Source organism: Delphinapterus leucas, chromosome 16, assembly GCF_059928025.1.
Source record: "Delphinapterus leucas isolate spDelLeu-1000000601 "Yukka" chromosome 16, BTC_Dleu_Yukka2, whole genome shotgun sequence".
NCBI lineage: Eukaryota > Metazoa > Chordata > Mammalia > Artiodactyla > Monodontidae > Delphinapterus > Delphinapterus leucas.
Genome location: NC_143144.1, coordinates 42,386,390 through 42,404,685, shown reverse-complemented (window position 1 = coordinate 42,404,685; position 18,296 = coordinate 42,386,390). Strand labels below are relative to the sequence as shown.

Genomic DNA, 18,296 nt, shown 5'->3' with positions numbered 1-18,296 from the left:
GCCCAGCATCACGTTTCAGGCACAGGGCAAAGGAGCCACTCTCCTCTGTCCCTTTGCCCGGCCCTTGGATTACCTAGAAGACGAAAATCAGCACTGCCACCTGCTTCCCTAATGAGGCCACGAGAAGGATCAATTGCACTTTCCCAGGTAAAAGAGCTCTGAGATTTTCGAGGTCTTGTGCAGGGGTAGCCATAGTTATTATTAGCTGGGAGATGGTCGTGACTCATAGGATACAATTAGAGACTGATTCCCTGCAAAATCCTGTGGCCCGGACCACAGCTGTGGTGAAATCGGGCTGCAGTGAGGCCAGCGTGACCACGGAGTAGAGGGATGGAGCTGGGAGGAGAGGAGGATGGACGTGGAGGGAACACTGAGGGGAGGGATGCAGGTGGCTGCGTGCAGGTGCACCAGCCCGAGCTCCCACCCTGGGACACACAGAGCCTGCCAGCACTGGACAAGCTCAGGGGGCCCCATCCTGTAGGAGTGTGTGTTTGTAAACTCTTAGTTTGAAGGTTTCCCATTTAAATTCCAGTTGAGAGTGGAACACAAACTTCAAGAGTGTAACTGTGGTTGTGAGAGGGCTGGTGGGTGTGAATTTCAGTGGGTCACGCCTGGTCTGTGTCCTTGAAAAGATCATGTAATCTCCCAGTGCCTCAGTTTCCTCATTTGCAGTGTAACAAGAGAAGCAGCCTCACTGGGTTCTAGTCTGCTCACACACATTAATACATGGGAGCCCCCTCACCGAGGGGTCTGGCACAGAATAAATGTTAGCTATTATTACAGGGTTGCCTATAATTTAAATTTAGATCAGTCCACGATCTACAGCTACAGTCTGAGAGCCTTCAACTCTCACGTTCCTAAAATGAGTGCCTCTGCCTGCACATCACAGGTGGGCACAGAGCAGGTGATCAAAAATCAACCAGGAAGTGCTAGAGGCATCTTGTGGGCACTGTGCCCAGCCACTATAGATGCAGGGAGGAGTCAGAGACCCGCACACTCATCAAGCCCCAGGCCAGCAGGGGCTTCAAACAACGCCTGTGGGGAAGCAAGACATAAGGCGGGCAGAGCAGGTAGGCCCAGAGGTCACCTGGCTCGGTGTTCAGGGGACTCCATCCACCCGCCACAGATTTGCAACTGGAAGTGCAACCTCCCAGCTCCACCCCTGCCCCTGTGTGACCTGCCCAGGCTGTTGACTTTCTCTGGACCCCACTTCTCAGGCTCTGAGAGAACGAAACAACCTGAGATGAGGACCAGCTTTCTGAGCACTGTTGGTCTAACCGACCAAGCACTGTCACCTTAGGGGGGTGGGGGCTGGGCTTGCTTCCTGCACTCAAGCCTTTGGAGAGGATGAGACACATTCACAGTCAAGCCTCCTGCCACATAACCAAGCCCAAAGCAGAGGACAGCGGATGCAGAGGGCCAGGCACAAATGATGGAGAAACCTTCCCAGTCAGCTCTGGTGGACAAATCTGGAATGGTTTTCTGCATTCAAGCTGAGCCTTTATCATGGATCTGATATTAAAACTGCAAGTTAAAAGGGGGAGGGTGAGAGGCACTCCAGGAACGAGGGAAGGAAGAGTCTGGAACATAATCAGGGAATATTTATTAGTTCCTCTGTATATATGAACACTGAATTATGCTAGGTATATGCAAAGATGAGTAAGCAAGGAGTTCATACTAGGCGGGCGGAGACACTTGGGAGAACAATGGGATGAAGGATGCGATAGACGTGCGGGGAGCCCCACCCGTGGAGATTTAGGGCTGGGGAACCAACGGCTCTGGTCTGCTCAGGACTGTCCCAGTTTTAGCATCCACAGTCTCACGTTGTAGAAAACCCCTCAATCCCCTTCAAGCCAGGGCAATTACTTCCCTACTTGGGGCTTGGTGATTTGGGCTGAACTGAACTGTGTCCCCCAAAATTCATATGTTGAAGTCCTAACCCCCTATACCTCAGAATGTGGCTGAATTTAGAAATAAGGCCTTTAAAGAGGTAAGTTAAAGGAAGGTTACTAGGGTGGGCCCTAATTCAACATGACCAGTGTCCTTATAAGGAACAGAGGTTGGGACAGAGACATGTACGTACAGAGGAAAGACCTTGTGAAGACCCAGGGAGAAGGTGGTCATCTGCAAGCCAGGGAGAGGGACCCGGAAAAACCTTTCCCTCATGGCCCTCAGAAGGAATCAACCCTGCCCACACCTTGACCTCCGTCTTTCCAGCCTCCAGAACTGTGAGAGAATAAATACCTGTTGTAGCAGCCACCCAGACCGTGGTATTTTATTATGGCTGCCCTGGCAGACAAATACACTGGGTAAGAGGTAGGCTTGAAACAAGATGGGGGTCATTCATTCAAGGGGTCCAGCATGTGAGAAGACACACAAGTGGCAGTGACATTGTGGTTTAGTAAAACACCAGAATAGGTGGTCAGGCCAGAGACACAGCCAGGACTCCAATAGTTAAAGCCACATGTGCCAAACTGAGGAGTTTGGGAATTGTCCTCAAGGACGAGGGGATGCTGGGAGGTGAAGTGGGGCCTGAGACATCTGATCAGGTTGGAGTTTTAGCCAGTTTCTCTGCTGGGTAGAGTAGGAAGCAAGTGGGCTCGGAGAGACCCAGCGGAGACACCCAGCACAGCTGATGGAGCGGCTCAGAATCCCGCTGTTCACTTTCACCTTCGTCTCTTACTGACACGTGTCTTCAGCACGTTCCTCCTGGCCTACAGCCCTCAGTTTCCCCAGAAGTAATACCCAAAACGCAGGCCCCCAGGAGAGCTAACACAATCATTTTCAGGCCAGAACTCTTCCAGGTGGTACCAAATCTCACTCGGGTGTGGAGTCCTGGAGAGCAGGTCCCCCCCCTTTTGCTTCTGTGGCTTCTGCTGAAACATTGGTCAGTGAGCAGGTCTGCGGGCTCAAGTCAGAGCCAGGCGACTGCCAGAGACGAGGCTAATCGCAGTGCACTGAAGACCAGGCTCGGCCACATGCGCTGAAAGTCCACTCGGAAATGTCTGTCTGGGCCTCAACAAGTCCCTAAAAACCAGTCGACCACACACGGATGGGTGACTGGACCACTGGGCACTGGAGGGCTAATTTAATGTTTTAAATGTAAAGCTTTTAATGTTTCAGTATTTCAAATCTGCAAACTTGGCAGATTTACCAAAATATTTATTAAAGTCTCTAGCGATTTACATTTGATGGATTGGCAGGGCCTAAGAGAGCTGTAGGAGTCTGGGCTGTGGGGCCTCCATATTCTGCTGATACTGCCAGCCCCTCCCTCTCTGAGTCAGGCAGTCCAGGGGGATCCATGTGCTGATTGCCTTTGCCTGTCCTCCATCAGAGAATTCCTTTATGACCCGGTGCCCTCCAGGATCCCTACAGCAGCACAAGTGAAACATCCCTTAAAACATCAATAAGCTGATAAAATCATCACATCCAGTAAGATTGCCAAAGTCTCAATAAAGAATCAAAAGAAACAAGCTGTTGATAAATCTGTTTATTTATATAGTCACTGAATTAGTCATTTTGCCAATTGATTTGTGACTTAATTGGCTTTCATTGAATTGGCAGCGCAGCTGGGGACAGCCCAGAAAAAGAGACAATGAAATCTGCAACACTCCAGTGGGGAACTGGGCCTTGAGCAGGGAGGGAGAGGGAGGCACCAGGAATGGATGTGGCCTCGGAGCTGAGGGGCATGTGCGGATGGGGGAGGAAGGGGCAAGAAACACTGATTCTGCGGCACCTCTCTGAGTCTGCATAGCCTTGACTATGATTAAAAAGTGAAGAACGGGGCTTCCCTGGTGGTGCAGTGGTTGAGAGTCCACCTGCCGATGCAGGGGGCACGGGTTCGTGCCCTGGTCCGGGAAGATCCCACATGCCGCGGAGCGGCTGGGCCCGTGAGTCATGGCCGCTGGGCCTGCGCGTCCAGAGCCTGTGCTCCGCCACGGGAGAGGCCGCAACAGTGAGAGGCCCGCGTATCGCAAAAAAAAAAAAAACGTGAAGAACTGTCTTCCCTTTTTTTTCTCATTTGATCCTCACACAAGTCTTTTAATCCCATTTGCAGAAGATTAAACAAGCCTAGAGATGTGGTTTACCAAGATTAGTTAAGACTTTACAGAACTTAAAGCTCAAACCCAATTTTTTAGAGTCTAAGATCCATGTTCTTGTCTGTTTCACAGGTGAGCTCTCAGTAAAGGATAGACAGATCCAGAGGATGGACCACTATGTTCTCAGTGCTTTGCACATGGTAGGTGCACAGAAAATGTACCTTTAATAAATGAATACTGATGATGGCAACGAGGATGATAATAATTAAAATAGCTAATATATATTGAGTTTGCAGGAATTATTTAATTTTCAACCATATGTGATAGTTCATATTATTAAACCCATTCTGCAACAGCATGATGGAACCAACAGACCTTGTAATGAAGCAAGAAGAAAACGCTGGACCAAGCAATGCTTTCCCCTGGGAAAACTGCAGAGAGTAGCTTGATTGTGTAACAGGAAACCGCGTCTGTAATCCAACCCCCGGGTCCTCAGTTTATACTCAGGTTCCTGGGCCACGTGGTTCAAATATTTAGAGAAATTCTAAATAGCCCAACTGTGCCTGTTAACTATTTGTCCTTAGAGGGGATGCTGTGGGGAAGGGACCACAATCCTCACCAGTTTCCAAGTCCCAGGGCTTTGCCTGTCCCGGTGCCTCGCCCATCACTTCTGCCCCATCCTCCACTCCTCCTGCACTTGTACGATTGTGCAGGACCTCTTTCCTGGAGACAAGTACCTGCTTTCTCATTTCAGCCTGCCCAACACACCACAACCAGGGCAATCTGCTTTAAGAGGATCTTAGATCACAGTACTCTCTTGCTCAAAACCGCTGTGGGATCCCCCAGTACCTGGGAGCAGAGGGTCTCAAACAAGAGCCTGCCTCAGAGCTCGCTGGGCCCCCTCCCCAGAGTTTCTCATTGAGTAGGTCTGGGGTGGGACTGAGAATTTGTATTTCTTGTAAGTTCCCAGGTGGTGCTCGTGCTGCCCATGCTGCTGGTCCAGGGATCACATTTTGAGAAGCACAGCTTTAAATAAAAGCCAAAGGCCTCAACCTGGCATCCCAGCCCTTTTTCATCATCAGGTAGCAGTCCTCGTGTCCTGCATCTACTTCCATGGAATATCTTAGGCACATTCAGCTGTTAACAGTTAGGGCTGCCGTGTGTGTTCCTGCCTCTGCATATCCACTCATCCTGTGTCTCTGACAGAAATGCCTGTGCCTCTCCACCTTCCCCACCATTCCCCCAGCTTCTCTGAACATCTGTATCTTACACAGATCCTTCCCCCCTCTGCTCCAAGCCACCTGCTTCAGGAAGCCTTTCCTTACTTCTCTGAGCAGGACAGGTTCATTCCTTCTTTGCTCTTAGAATAATTTATCAGCTCCTTTCTTCTAGTACTTATCAATTTCAACCTCAATTTCTGGTCCTATACATCTGTGTTTTACGTGCCCTGCTAGAATGTGGGCTCACGTAGAGGCAGGGTGTAGCTGAGCTCGTTCAGGTCTCCTCTCTGCTGCTTACTAGCTGTGTGAACCACCACTCACCTCAGCCTCTCCAGATCTTAGTTTCCTCATCTGTAAAAGGAGAGGAACAATAACCTGTGATGTTTTTTAGCATGTCTGAAAGTGCTTTGATACTCCTTCCCTTAAATATGGCCTGACCTCAGTGATGCTCGCAGCTGATAGAATGCAGTGGAAGTGATGCTACGTGATTCCAAAGTGAGGTCACAAGAAGCTGGCCAGCTTCTGCCTGGTTCTCTTGGGCTGTTCCCTCTCAGCACCCTGTCACTCTCCATGAAGGACCAATGCAGACGTTCCAGCTGACGGTCCCAGTGGAGGTTCCGTGACAGCCTCAGCAACCAGACCTGTGAGCGAGTGAGCCTCCGGTGACTTCGCCCCTCACTGCCACCTGAGACACGTCCATGGAGCACTGCCAGCTGAGCTGAGTCCACCCAGAACCACAAGGATGGATAACGAAATGATTGTTCCTGCCGCACGCCACTAGATCTGGGGGTGATTGGTTCAGCAACAACGCATAACTACTCTACATGCTTATTTGAAAAGTTAAATGAGACAATGAAAGAGTTTGAATACAAACTTATACAGTAAGCACACTGAGAGGAGGCGTCTTGTGGTGCATGCACTCGGCCATCCCCTCAACCTGACCCACATTAAAATTTTAGGTTCTGCCTATATGCCCTCTTCCAAGTTGTCTACTCTGTCACACAGATTAGACCCATGGTACACAAGCCACAGGCTTCTCCCAAAGCTCAGAGCAAGGCAGCAGTTCTCTCGACGGTTGGTCCTACCCAAGACCCAGGACAAATGTGACCTTGACCATCCCCTCTTGTCTCCAGTAAGGAAATGCATTCAGAGGCTGTGTGATGATGCCAGGGCTCTTGGCACAGACACGATCTTCAATCTGTACTTCGTCTGGCTCCTTAGATAATTATTGGGAAACTTTACCCTGTGTCTTATCCTAGTTCTCAAAGGGCCATTGTGGATTTTATAGTGGGCAGGGTGTAAGACATGGACCCACATTCCTTGACATGCTTCCTGTTGAGAGGTGGTCTACACGCCCTCCCCCTGAATCTGGGCTTAACCAACAGAGCATGGAGCAGTGACGCTCTGTGACTGCTGGGGCTCAGCCAGGAAAGGCCCAGATGCTTCAGCCTTCCGATTAGGTCTCTCGGGATTGTCTGCCTTGAGCCCCTAGGTGGTAGGGTTCTCTAGAGAAACAGAACTAATAGAAACAGAAGTAATAACATGTTTTAAGGAATTATCTCACCTGATTGTGGAGCCTGGCAAATCCAAAATCGGCAGGGTAGGTGGATAGGCAGGCTGAAGACCCAGGGAAGAGTTGATGTTACAGTCTTGAGTTCCAGGGAAGTCTGGAGGCAGAATTCCCTCTTTGGGAGAGGTTAGTCTTTTTCTCTTAAGGCCTTCACCTGATTGGATGAGGCCCACCCACATTACGGAGGATGATCTGCTTTATTCAAAGTCCTGATTTAAATGTTAATCTCACCTAAGAAAAAACAAAACCAAAACCACAATAAAACAAAACAAAAAAAAACCGCTTCACAGTGACATACAGACAGTGTTTAACCAAATATTTAGGTACTGTGGCCGTGTCAAGTTGACACATAAAATTAACCATCACAGGCCCTTTCACTTGGAATCCAAGAAAGGCTACAAGGAAAGGCAAGGCCTTCGTGCTGTGGTTGGCAAATCACAGTGGAGCCTAACCTGCCGGCTGTCTAGCCCAGGTGCCAGACATTGAGAGAAGGCACCTCCAGATGACTTCAGTTCAGCCCTCAGCTGTGAGCATCACTCCTGGCCATTCAGTTATTTCCAGCTGAGGCCCCCAAGTGCATGGAGGGGAGACCAGTCACCCCCTTCTTCCCTGTTCAAACTCAGAGCCACAGACTCCATGAGCACAGTGAAGTGGTGGTGAAGTGTCTTTATGTCACTGTGTTTGGGATGGTTTGGTAGACAGTAATACATAACTGAACTACTCACATCTTTAGGAGAAATATTCCTACATAGTCCTGAAATATTGCTGAGGGAGGATTTTGTTGGCATGGCTGAAGGCCTATAGCTCCCCAAACAGTACTCATTACACCAAATACTAAGACTTCTCACCTCTTCCTGTCTCATCTTTCTTTGTTTTTCTTCCCCAGAAACATAGCCTTCTCTGAACCAGCTCAAGAAATCTCAATTTTAAAGGGTTAACTCCCGAGTTCCCCTCATTTCATCTTCTCGTGTTCCACAGAGCCCTCAACAAAAGAAGTCTATAGGATGGATCCGTTAAAATCTTTAAAAGGAATCCAGTTATATATAGGCTCTGGAATTTATATTTGATAAATTACTTAGCTGAGGCTGCATTGGGGGTTACTCTATTAATAAAAAGAAAAAAAACCATCATAATTACTGGAGTTAGTGAGTGATTCTTTCCATCTACAGGGGCTCTCTTGTGAATTTCACAGTTTCCCTTGAGCTGGCTGCGAGCCACTTGTAATGAAGGACACTGAGAACATACACAAATAATAAGATTGCTTTGGAGGGAAATGCATTTCTTTAGGGAGGGAAGAGAAAGGAACAGACTATTTGTTTCCCAGACTCCACCGCCCAGCCCAGACCGGTGTAAAGAGCCATGCCCACTTTTGTTGAGGGGAGGGAACAAGGGGATGGAAAATCTGGCTCTCCACATCCCACCTGCAGAAGGACTCTAGGCTCATCCTTTCTCTTTAAACTTTTCTGAGCAAGAATGTTTGGAAAAATGTCATTAGAGCCTTGGTGTATCTCTAAGATATGAAAATGGGATTGCAGTGGGCAGCATGGGGCATCCTTTCCACATGGGGTGTAAATGAGTCACAATCCAGCTGAGAGAGGCAAGGATGACTGTCAAATGGATTAGACGAAGGGGAATCCTTGATTCCACCTTTTCCCCTGAGGGAGCGGGGAGTCTCAGAGTCCTGCTTTCTAGTCCAAACTCAGCTCTTGGTGCCATTTCTTAAAAGGCACCTAAAAAACTTGAACAGTACGGAAGAGATCCATGACAATAGTGAAGGAATTAAAAGACACGTCCCAAAGGAAAGAAGGGGACATAATGCAAGTTAGTCCTCAACAAGACCTGTCGCCCAGGTCTCTCTCATCACCTGCAGACTAGGGGAAGAAGGGTTGAGGTGCCAAAAGGGCATTTGAGACGTTGGTCCACTATATAAGTTCTGATCAAGACTTTGACCGCGTGTAGATGGGAGGAATTTCAACTGCCTTGGATGAAAGAACCAAGATCCAAAGTTAACCTACCAACCCAGAAATATGTACACAATTTAGCAAGCCCTACTGCAGAGAAAAAGACAGATGAGAACTTGAAAGCCTTGGACATGCAGCAATCGTGCATCTTAGGGCTACCTTGAAGGTTACTGAGATCTTGGGGCGTGTAGATCAGCTGCAGCCTTCCGAATGCACGCACACTTCTCCTCTGCACTGCTCAGGGACCAGCCCTTTCACCCCACATTTTGGAGACTGTCGGTCTGAAAAGGCAGAGCCCCAGGGCAGAGGACAGGGCAGCCATGGGTGCATGGGCAGTTAAGAGTGCCTCCACAGGGTGCCAGCTACATGTGAACCTGGACGTGGCAGCTGCCCAGATCTAGCTTCCCAACCTGACCTGCCACATCTCATTTCTTAGTTAAACTAGCGTAGCTTCAGGGCATAACTTTTCTTGCATTTAACTTTCTGTACTTTCTTCCAAGGTGGGGCTTGGAAGCATCAAACTAACATAGATTCCTCTGAATTTCCTGTACATTGCTAAGTTGTCCCTGGGGCTCTTTGGGGGAAGAATCCCATGACTTTTTTTAGGGGGTGGGGGGACTCTGAAAGGATAAAAAATTACATGTCCTATACTTTTAAAAATTAATCAATCTGTTCTTACATTCAGATTCATACCAACCACTCATCCCGCCCAAAAAGTGGCTTCTTAATACAGGGTCACCTGGAACTTGACAGAACACAGGACGTGCTTTCGAATTTCAATAAATTGGGGAAAGAGAGAACTTGGATTTCAGGGACTTGAAGGAAATGACAGGAATCTGCCACAAACTCTTAATTAGTGTACCGCATGTTGAAGCTCACGATTATTTTTAATGACCTCGAGTAATGAGTCCAAAGTTTAAAAACACCAAAATTACTTAACTGGCAATAAAGTCAGAGTGCGTATTGGAAGAGCAATTATTTATTTCTGCTCTGGAATTCTTTGGAAAGGGTTTGGACGTACTGACTTCCCTGGGTGCAAGCTGGTCAGATGGAGTTCCCTGGTGACGATGTCTCTTTAAGGGGCGTTCATAGTGAGCTCTGAGTAATAGCTCCCCTTTTAGTCTGGTTGTTAGGAGAAGGCAGCAGGAACAGCTGGGAGGTCTCCTGCAGTTTGACCACTAGAGGGTGGATATTCCTTTCTGCCCCAAGGCCCGGGAGGGAGAGACACCATGGTGCTGCCAGGACATACTTCCCCAAGAGGCTACATCAGCACAAGAGGGCCAGGTACTGGCTACACAGGAAAGTCACATGGAAGTACCTCCAAAAGGAGATGTCACATGTTATATGATCTTGGCCCTCCACAATGCGTGGGGTTTGAATATGTTGAGAAACGACCCTTTAGGCAGGGGAAAGAACAAAGGTGAGCATGTGGGGAAGGAGCTCAGAGGAGCCAAACTGCAAGACCTCCAGGTGGCATCCTCCTGGAAAGGGGGCGGGGCGCAGACTGGGAAGGCCTGGAACGTCAGAGCGAAGGACTTACTATTATGTTCTCCAGCGTTGGGGAGCGCTAAGTGAGAACCCAAGAGAGCAATGTAGTGATCAGCTGTGGAGTCACCGCAGGCTCCCTGCTTTAACCTGGTGAGCTGTGTCACCTCTAAGCTCAGTTTTCCTCTTATTTATTTATTTATGTATTTATTTATTTTTTAATTGAAATATAGTTGACCTACAAGAATATGTTAGTTTCAGGTGTACTACATGATGATTTGACATTTGCATACATTATGAAATGATCACCAACATAAGGCTAGTTACCATCTATCCCCATACAAAGTTACAATATTATTAACCATATTTCTTATGCTGTATATTACATCCCTGTGACTTATTTATTATATAACTGGATGTTTGTACCTCTTAATCCCCTTCACCTATTTTATCCGCTCCCCCATTCCCCTCCCCTCTGGCAAGCACCCCTTTGTTCTCTGTATCTATGAGTCTGTTTTTGTTTTGATTTGTTTGTTTTGTTTTTTAGACTATAAGTGAAATTCCATGGTATTTGTCTTTCTCTGTCTGATTTATTTCATTAGCATAATATCCTCTAGGTCCATCCATATTGCCACAAATTGTAATATTTTATTTCTATGGATGAATAATATTCCAAGGTGTATATACACATACATATATATATATATATGTATGTATGTATGTATGTGTATATACACACCACATCTTCTCTATCCATTTGTCTATTGATGGACAATTAGGTTGCTTCCACATCTCGGCAATTGTAAAGCTACAATGAACACCGGAGTTCATTTCTCTTTTCAGATTAGTGTTTTTGTTTTCTTTGGGTAAATACACAGAAGTGAAATTGTTGGATCATATGGCAGTTCTATTTTCAGGTTTTTGAGAACCCTCCATACTGTTTTCCATAGTGTCTGTACCAATTGACAATGCCACTAATATTGCACGAGGGTTTCAGTTTTCCTCTCGTACAGGGATGGGGGGAGAAATAGGGGTACCTGCGTAACGTGGTGACTTTGATGAGCAGGTTGATACCATGTATGCGAGATGCTTAGCACAGGGCCAGGCACACAGTAGGACATATGTGTACGTGTCAAATATTAAACCTTGGCTTGAGAAAGATTTAGCTCGCCAAATGCATTGGAATGGAGGAAAACTGAAGAGGGGGACAAATGAAGATGCTACCGCATAGTACTGTTTGAAGAAGAAGACGAGTTGGGGAGGCAGAGAGGGGACAGGGAGGGTGGCAGGGGTGGGGCTCAATGGGCTTCACAAGGGTGGATGGTGGTGTCTGTTATCAATTTATTCACTCAGTGAACAGCCATTGATCACCTGCTTCATGCAAAGGACCTAGTAATGCGTGGGGAGGTGGAGGAATACTGCAGAAATACAATTGCTTTCCAAGCAGTCCTTCTACTTCTCATTTTTGATGCATTCCTTCTATTTCTGTATATTACTTGATGCTCAGAGGCCAGATTTTAGTAAGTTTGAGGGGTCGATGGGGCATCAGGCTGGAGGTGGTAGTAGAAAATGTGAGACTGAATTTTGGAAGTGACATGAGGACAGAGTGGAGATTTGGGAACGATTTAAATGGAACAATTGGGCTAGATAAGCTCTGGGTGGGAGACTGCGTAGGAAGCAGGGAGAAGAGGGCTGGACAGACCCGGCAGGGATGGCGCTAAGCTGCCTTATCTCTCTTCTCCACAAAGAGCGCACACTAGAAAACGGAATTTCTGGAGAGACCCGTTCCTGGAAAGAGAGTGCTTCTGACTCGGGTGTTTGCAAGCAGGGGCTCCACAGAAGTTCTAACCTATGAAACTTCATATGTTGATCCCTTCAAAGTACCTCTAGCTTTTCAAAGTTCCATTTTGTTTAGCTGGTTTTACTTCAGAGAAATTACGTAATCACTCAGCTCTTCCTTTGCTTCTTCCTCGGTGTCTCACCCTCTCCTTCATTTTCCTCGTCTTATTTTCTTCCGCTTTTCACCCTTTTTCTCATGTATCCCTAGTCCCTCCCTCCCTCCCCTCTCCTCTTCTCCCCTCCCTTCCCTCCCCCATGGAGATTGAGTCAGGAAGGAGGAAACTGTCCACACTTTCCAGTTTGTTTTCCTGCACTGGAGCTGTGGCTTCAAACCAACAGAGAAACTCTTTGGGAGAAAGAGACCTCCGAGGATTCCACCCTTATCAAAGGCACATCAGCGTCCGGGCAGTGGACTTCCTGTTTACACAGCTCTCCCCCTCTGGGGAGGCTCTGCTGAGCCTGGCCAGCTGTGGCCTGGGCAAGCCGCCTAGCTCCAAAGCCCAGCATCCCACTGGTTGGTGTCGGGCTCAGGCTTGCTGGAAACCCACTGCATCCACACCTGTCCTCCGCCACACCTGAGTGTGCTCCCCACACCTGAGTGTCCTCGGTTTCTGAATACCCACTTCTCCTGCATCCCCAGTCTCTCTCCATTAGGTGCACTGGGGGCCTGCACTCTTCAGAAGCCAGGCTGGGACACTTCCTACCTCTTTTTCCCTGTTGTGTAACTGGTCCACAGGGGGCATGGCTGCCTGGGCTTCTCTGGGCTCTCTGGCCTGGAGCCAGGACCCCCCTGTCTCTAAACTGTAAGGCACTTGGGGAATCATCACCCATCCTCACCTATTTATGATACCCCTACTATGTTCTCTTCACTGTCCTAGGGGCCTGCTGACACAGGTGGAAATGAACAGGCTCTCTGCTTTTACACGCTTACGTTCACAGACAGACAATGAGGGAGAAAATGTCAAATGATAAATGGGTTGGGGGAAGTTAGGGTGCAGGCAGGACTGAAGAGGAGAGGGTGTCTGCCTGAGGACCAGAAGAGGGCTCCCTGGGGGGGCTTCTTTAAGTTGGGGGTGAAGAGGGGGCAGTGTGGGAAGATGTAGGGGACAGTGCTCTAGGCAAGGGAACCCTAAGTACAAACGTCCTGGTCCTGAGGAGGGAGCAAGTGGGGCTTGGTCAAGGGACAAAGAAATGGTGGGGAGATTGGATCTCAGGAAACAGGTGATGGGGTGTTTTTTGATGAGCACTGGAAGGTAACCAGAGGCAGAGCTTCCTGAGCCTGTGGGTGGGCTCTAGAGAGATGCTTGAATTTTATTATAAAGGCACAGAAAAAAAGCATTGAAGAATTTTACTCAGGGAGAAGGGTATGAACAAATTTATATTTTAAAGATCAGTCTGGCAGCTGGGAGCTGTTGGATGCCCAGTAGAGGGTCTGGTGCCATAGAGAACCCCACTGGTGGACACGTGTCCTGCAGCTGGGTCTGGGGTTGCATAGTGAACACCAAGAGCTGAGCCCCGAGCCACGCGGACCCTACACCCATGATCTCCGTGATCCTCCCACAGACCTGGGCCATAGAGGGAGAGTAGCCAGGGAAGGACAGAAACAAGAGTGTGACATAGTCCATGGAGACCAGCTGTCCTTCGAGTGCCATCCCGAGAGGCTCCTGTGCGAGCCTTTGCTCCCAGCCCATAGGGGTGGGACAAGGAAGTCGCTTCGGTCTTTCAGGCCTGGAGACGTAGAGCTTCAAGGTGACCATTCCTACCTTCATCTCTGATGAACCCCTGATGGACAGGGTCAAACACATAGTGCTTTTTCCACTGAGGCCCTCTGACCATGGAGGAGTGGTTGTATGTACAGAGAGGACAGGGTGCCTTTACAGGGGAATTGTCCCATATCCTGTGGGAGCACTGAGCTTGAATCTCATTCTGGAAAAGACTGCTCCCAAACAGCAAACATTTAAGATGGCAGCCCTAAAACCACACTGAGCCAGACACAGAGCCTTCGCGTGACTGACAGCAAGATGCTTGTCCCAACTGACCACCAGGCTGGCGGCTGGAGTCCTGGGAAACTTACTGGAGGGAAGCTTCCTTCCTCAGACATCAGGTGGTAACACATCTGTGCGTGAAGTGACCTTTGAATGACTATAGATCCTCAGACTGCGGATCTTCTGCCAACTGTGGCAAAGCCCTTGAGAGGAGGGCTTGCCACCCCAAGGCAGAGCAAATTGTGCTTCAGGTATTTAGGGACCCTCAGCTGAGGATGGACAGAATAGGGGCTGAAGACCTTGGAGCAGCCCAGGCCAGACTGGGACCAAAAATGCCTCTTGCCACACATGCCATGTGAAAAACTAGAAGTGTGTATATCATCATCCATCTTACTGTACTCACGATTGCTCAAGGTATGGAATAGCATTTATAATAATTATATGAGAATTATCTCCGTGTTTTGAGGACTTGCTGGGTGCTCATTTTGCTAAAGATTGAAAATATATTATCTCATTTAATTCTCTCCACAGCTGATATTCTGCCAATGACAAGGTTGGGGTTCAGAGAAGTTAGGTGACTTCTCTGAGGTCACACAGGCTGGAGCCCAGGTCTGCCTAACTCCAAAGCCTGGCCTTGTAGCCTCTGAGCTTGATGTAGACCTTGAAATGAAGGCAGAGTAAAGTTATAACCTTCTCACTCCAGAGGGTGAATTGAGTCGTTCTTGGCAAATCCTTTTGCATCATCATAATTCGCTGAGTTAAAATCTTCCCCTGGGTATTTTATGCACAGATGCAGGGACCTGGGTCAGTTCTGTGTCCCCTTGGGGGTTGAAGCCTAGGCCCAGAGTGGGCCAGGTCAGGGAGCAGCTCTCCGCCCCATGCAGCATACTGACTGCTGCCTTTCCTCGCTTCTCCTCTTTGCTGTTTACTTCTTCTACTGTAAAAGTAACATGGGCTTGTTATAAGAAATGCAAACGTCATGGAAAAATATAATCTGAAAATGTGAAAGTAAATGTAGCAATCAGGGTCCCAGCAGAGATGAGACGGCACACTCCAGTTAACATCATTTCAGGAGAGTTTAATAAAGGAATTCCTTACAAAAGTGCAGGCAGGACACAGAGTCACCTCCCCCGGAGAGGGGGGAGGGGAGGGAGAAGTCACCAGATACAAAGTCTGGGAGCAGGCCTGGACAGAGGGACAGAGTTCCCACCTTCCATCAGCAGAAGCGGGCGGGGGTGGGGGGTGGGGGAGGTGGGATGACTTGGCTCAAGGTTCCAGGGAATAAACATCCCGTCGTCCTCAGCTCCTGCTGGTGATGCCGGCAGTGGTGTTGGTCAGGTTGGTTCCCAGGGCAGAGGTCAGGCCCAAGAGTGTGGGACTGGGTCTGGAAGGTGACAGAAGATATTCCACAGAGTGCCCCAGAATCCCATCCTATAAAGTAACCTCTATTGGCAGCTATGTCTCTAAATACCATCTTAGGAACTGAGTGCTCGACACACTCACTAAACCTGGACCGTTCCTCCCAACCAAAGCCCCCGCAGCCCACTGCCCTCAAGTTCTGCAGGGCACTGAGTGAATAGCATGAGGTCTGCCATATACACTCAGAGAATCCCACTGATCAAACGAGAGGGAAAGAAATTAATGCAGAGGAAGAGGGAGCAGCAACACAGAGGCTGGGTCCTCAGTGACAGGCTGAGAAGAGGAAGAGGAGGGTGCCCATGGCTGAAGGCAGCAGATGGGCAGGACACCTGCCCCAACACGGCTGCAGGGCTGGCCCTGCCTCTGCCTCCGGACACCCCTCCCACTTCCACGTGCCACTCTCCCCCCGCAAGCCCTGAAAGCTTCCTGTGCAGCCCACAGAGGTATAGGCAAAAGCAGGTATAATGAGGCATGGGGGCCCAGAGGCTGTGTGAAGCTATTAGAGTGTTTGATTTAGTTCTCAAACAATCCCTGGGGCTTTGTCTTTTCCCCAAGGCAAAGCATCCCAGGTCCAGAGCACAGGCTCGCTGTCATCCTGTGGTCCTGGACCTGCAGCGTCACATCCCCTGGGACCCGTTAGAAATGCACCTGTTTAGGGGCCACCCAGGCCTGCTGAGTCAGAAGCTCTGGGGTGCTGCCAAGAAATGTGTCCTAAGAAGCCCTCTGATCACCTCTCAAACTTGAGCACCTGTGGTCTACAGCAGTGATTTCCCGCGATGAGTTTCCCTAAGAGCAAAGAAAGTACTGCCACCTGGTTCCCAACCCCAGACTCTGATTTTGTTGGTCACAGTCTGGGAATCGTGGTCCTAACGTGCAGCTCGGGCTGAGCCCCTGGACTGGGCCTTCCCCCAGGAGGACTCTGTTGCCTCTAGACTTTCTCTTCCTATCTCTTTGCTTTCCCATATTTCTTTTTACTAAATCCTCTTCCTGGATTTGCCTTCTCTTTTTTTCATCTACTCACTGAAAACAAGTTAGGGTGATAATCGTCTTTCCAAACATGCACTGCCAAAAAAAAAGTGCCTAAACAAGATAGATCCTTGTGAGCAAATCCTCTGGGAGTTTTGCACAGTATGTTAAAAATAATATATTCGATTTTTCCTAACGCTTCAGCCTGTAGTCTTGGGGACTTAACAGTGTTCCATGTGAAACTTGCCAAATGATTTTTTTAAATAAAATGAATACTACAGTTTATATTAATGTATTAACATACATTACAAATGTAACCACATGAAAGTTTTTAGAGAAATATTAACTTACCACATTATTCAAATTATGTCAATTTGACCAATGCAAAACCCTCAGGGCATGTAAGCAACAGCAACAAAAAAGGTACTGCTTTGTAAATAGTTAACAGGAGACAGTTTTGCTGCCTTCCTTCTTGGGATAGTAGATCAGGCTTTGGCTAAAGAGAAGGTAAACAAACTTGGACTTGGCCGTGTGACAGGAGAAAACTTCCAGAGAGACAAGACCGAAGAATGCCAGCTGCCCGCAGAGGCTGTCCTACCAGGGACAGCTGGGGTGCAGTGTGGAAGAGAGTGCCTGGTGGGGCTGGCAACCAGGGGGAGGACAGACCACAGACACAGACACGTGAACAAGGGAGTGAAGGTGATGTGGAGATCTGTGCGTTGTGAGGGAAACAGCGTGGAGCAGAAATGCTTATCACGGAGGCATCTTGGTGGAGGGGAGCGTCCAGATGAAGGATCAATAGAGCCATGGGGTGGAAGGTCTGGGAAGAGGCTTGGGCAAAGGAAAGATGCATTTGAGGACCCTGGTGAGATGGTGTGATTGAGGAGGGGGAAGGGAAGTGGGGCTGCAGAGGGGAGCTGTGGGAATTTCTTGGAGGGTTTCAAATAAAGGATCTTAAGGTCCACGCAGAGCATTTTTATTTAGTGCCTACAATGAAGTCACACTTTCTTGAGCACACAGGGAACCCCAAAGCAAGGTGAGGCTGATCTTTCTTCTCCAGAATCTAACACGTTGCTACCTTTGAGATACTTTTCATTCTTCTGTGAGGAAAGACACTGAATCCAAAATCCTAAAAGGCTCAAGACCATTCCAAAGACTCTCCTCACATTGTTTAAAATTAAGTGTTTAATATTATTTTGTAAATTATGTTTTCCTTCCATCCATTTCCATTTTTGCTTGGTTTTTCCCTCCAGGCTCTTCTTAAATCACTGCATCTCTTTTCTCACCATGGATGACGCCCACCGGCCACGTCCAGGGAATCAGGTAACCTCTTTTGTTTCTCTTTCTGGATGCTGGGAAGTGCAAAGGTCCGAAAACATGTCTTCCCTTGTCCTAAGCATTGGGGGCATACCCAAAGAGTCACATATCAGGCTGGAGTTACTCCCAAAGGTTGGCAGCAGCTCCCTGACTCATTCAGTTTGGGTTTGGCTGGGTCCCTGAGACGGGATTTCTCATGTGTCTTTAATTCCAGCCACAATTCCAAGCCCTAACCCGCCAAAGATGCCTTCTTCTGTCTTTTGTTTCACTTTGATAGTGAATCGTGCGAGCATGTGAGCGAAAACAATGGGGAAGTTGCATTTAGTTGCTGGAAACTTCACAAGTTTGTTCCACTTTGATCTGATTCCTGTAAAACAGCCCACGGTGTGTGTTGGGAGAAGAGATGCAAGTCATTTCCAAGCTGCCTTGGACATTCTGTACGTGTTTCTAAGCAACCTCTGGGTGGAGACCAGTTTGAGCGGTGAGTGGCTTAG

General features: G+C 48.4%; 1 protein-coding gene across 1 annotated transcript in view; it reads right to left on the bottom strand.

Annotated features, from left to right (window-relative positions):
* Positions 1-14,383: 14,383 nt before the first annotated feature.
* The window catches only part of CXCL12 (C-X-C motif chemokine ligand 12), a 28,932-nt gene continuing 25,019 nt past the window's right edge, over positions 14,384-18,296 (bottom strand). Inside the window, exon 4 of the mRNA XM_022569472.3 lies at positions 14,384-15,484. Coding sequence (XP_022425180.1) covers positions 15,400-15,484 — 85 coding nt within the window. The 3' untranslated portion in view covers positions 14,384-15,399. The remainder of the gene's footprint in view (positions 15,485-18,296) is intronic.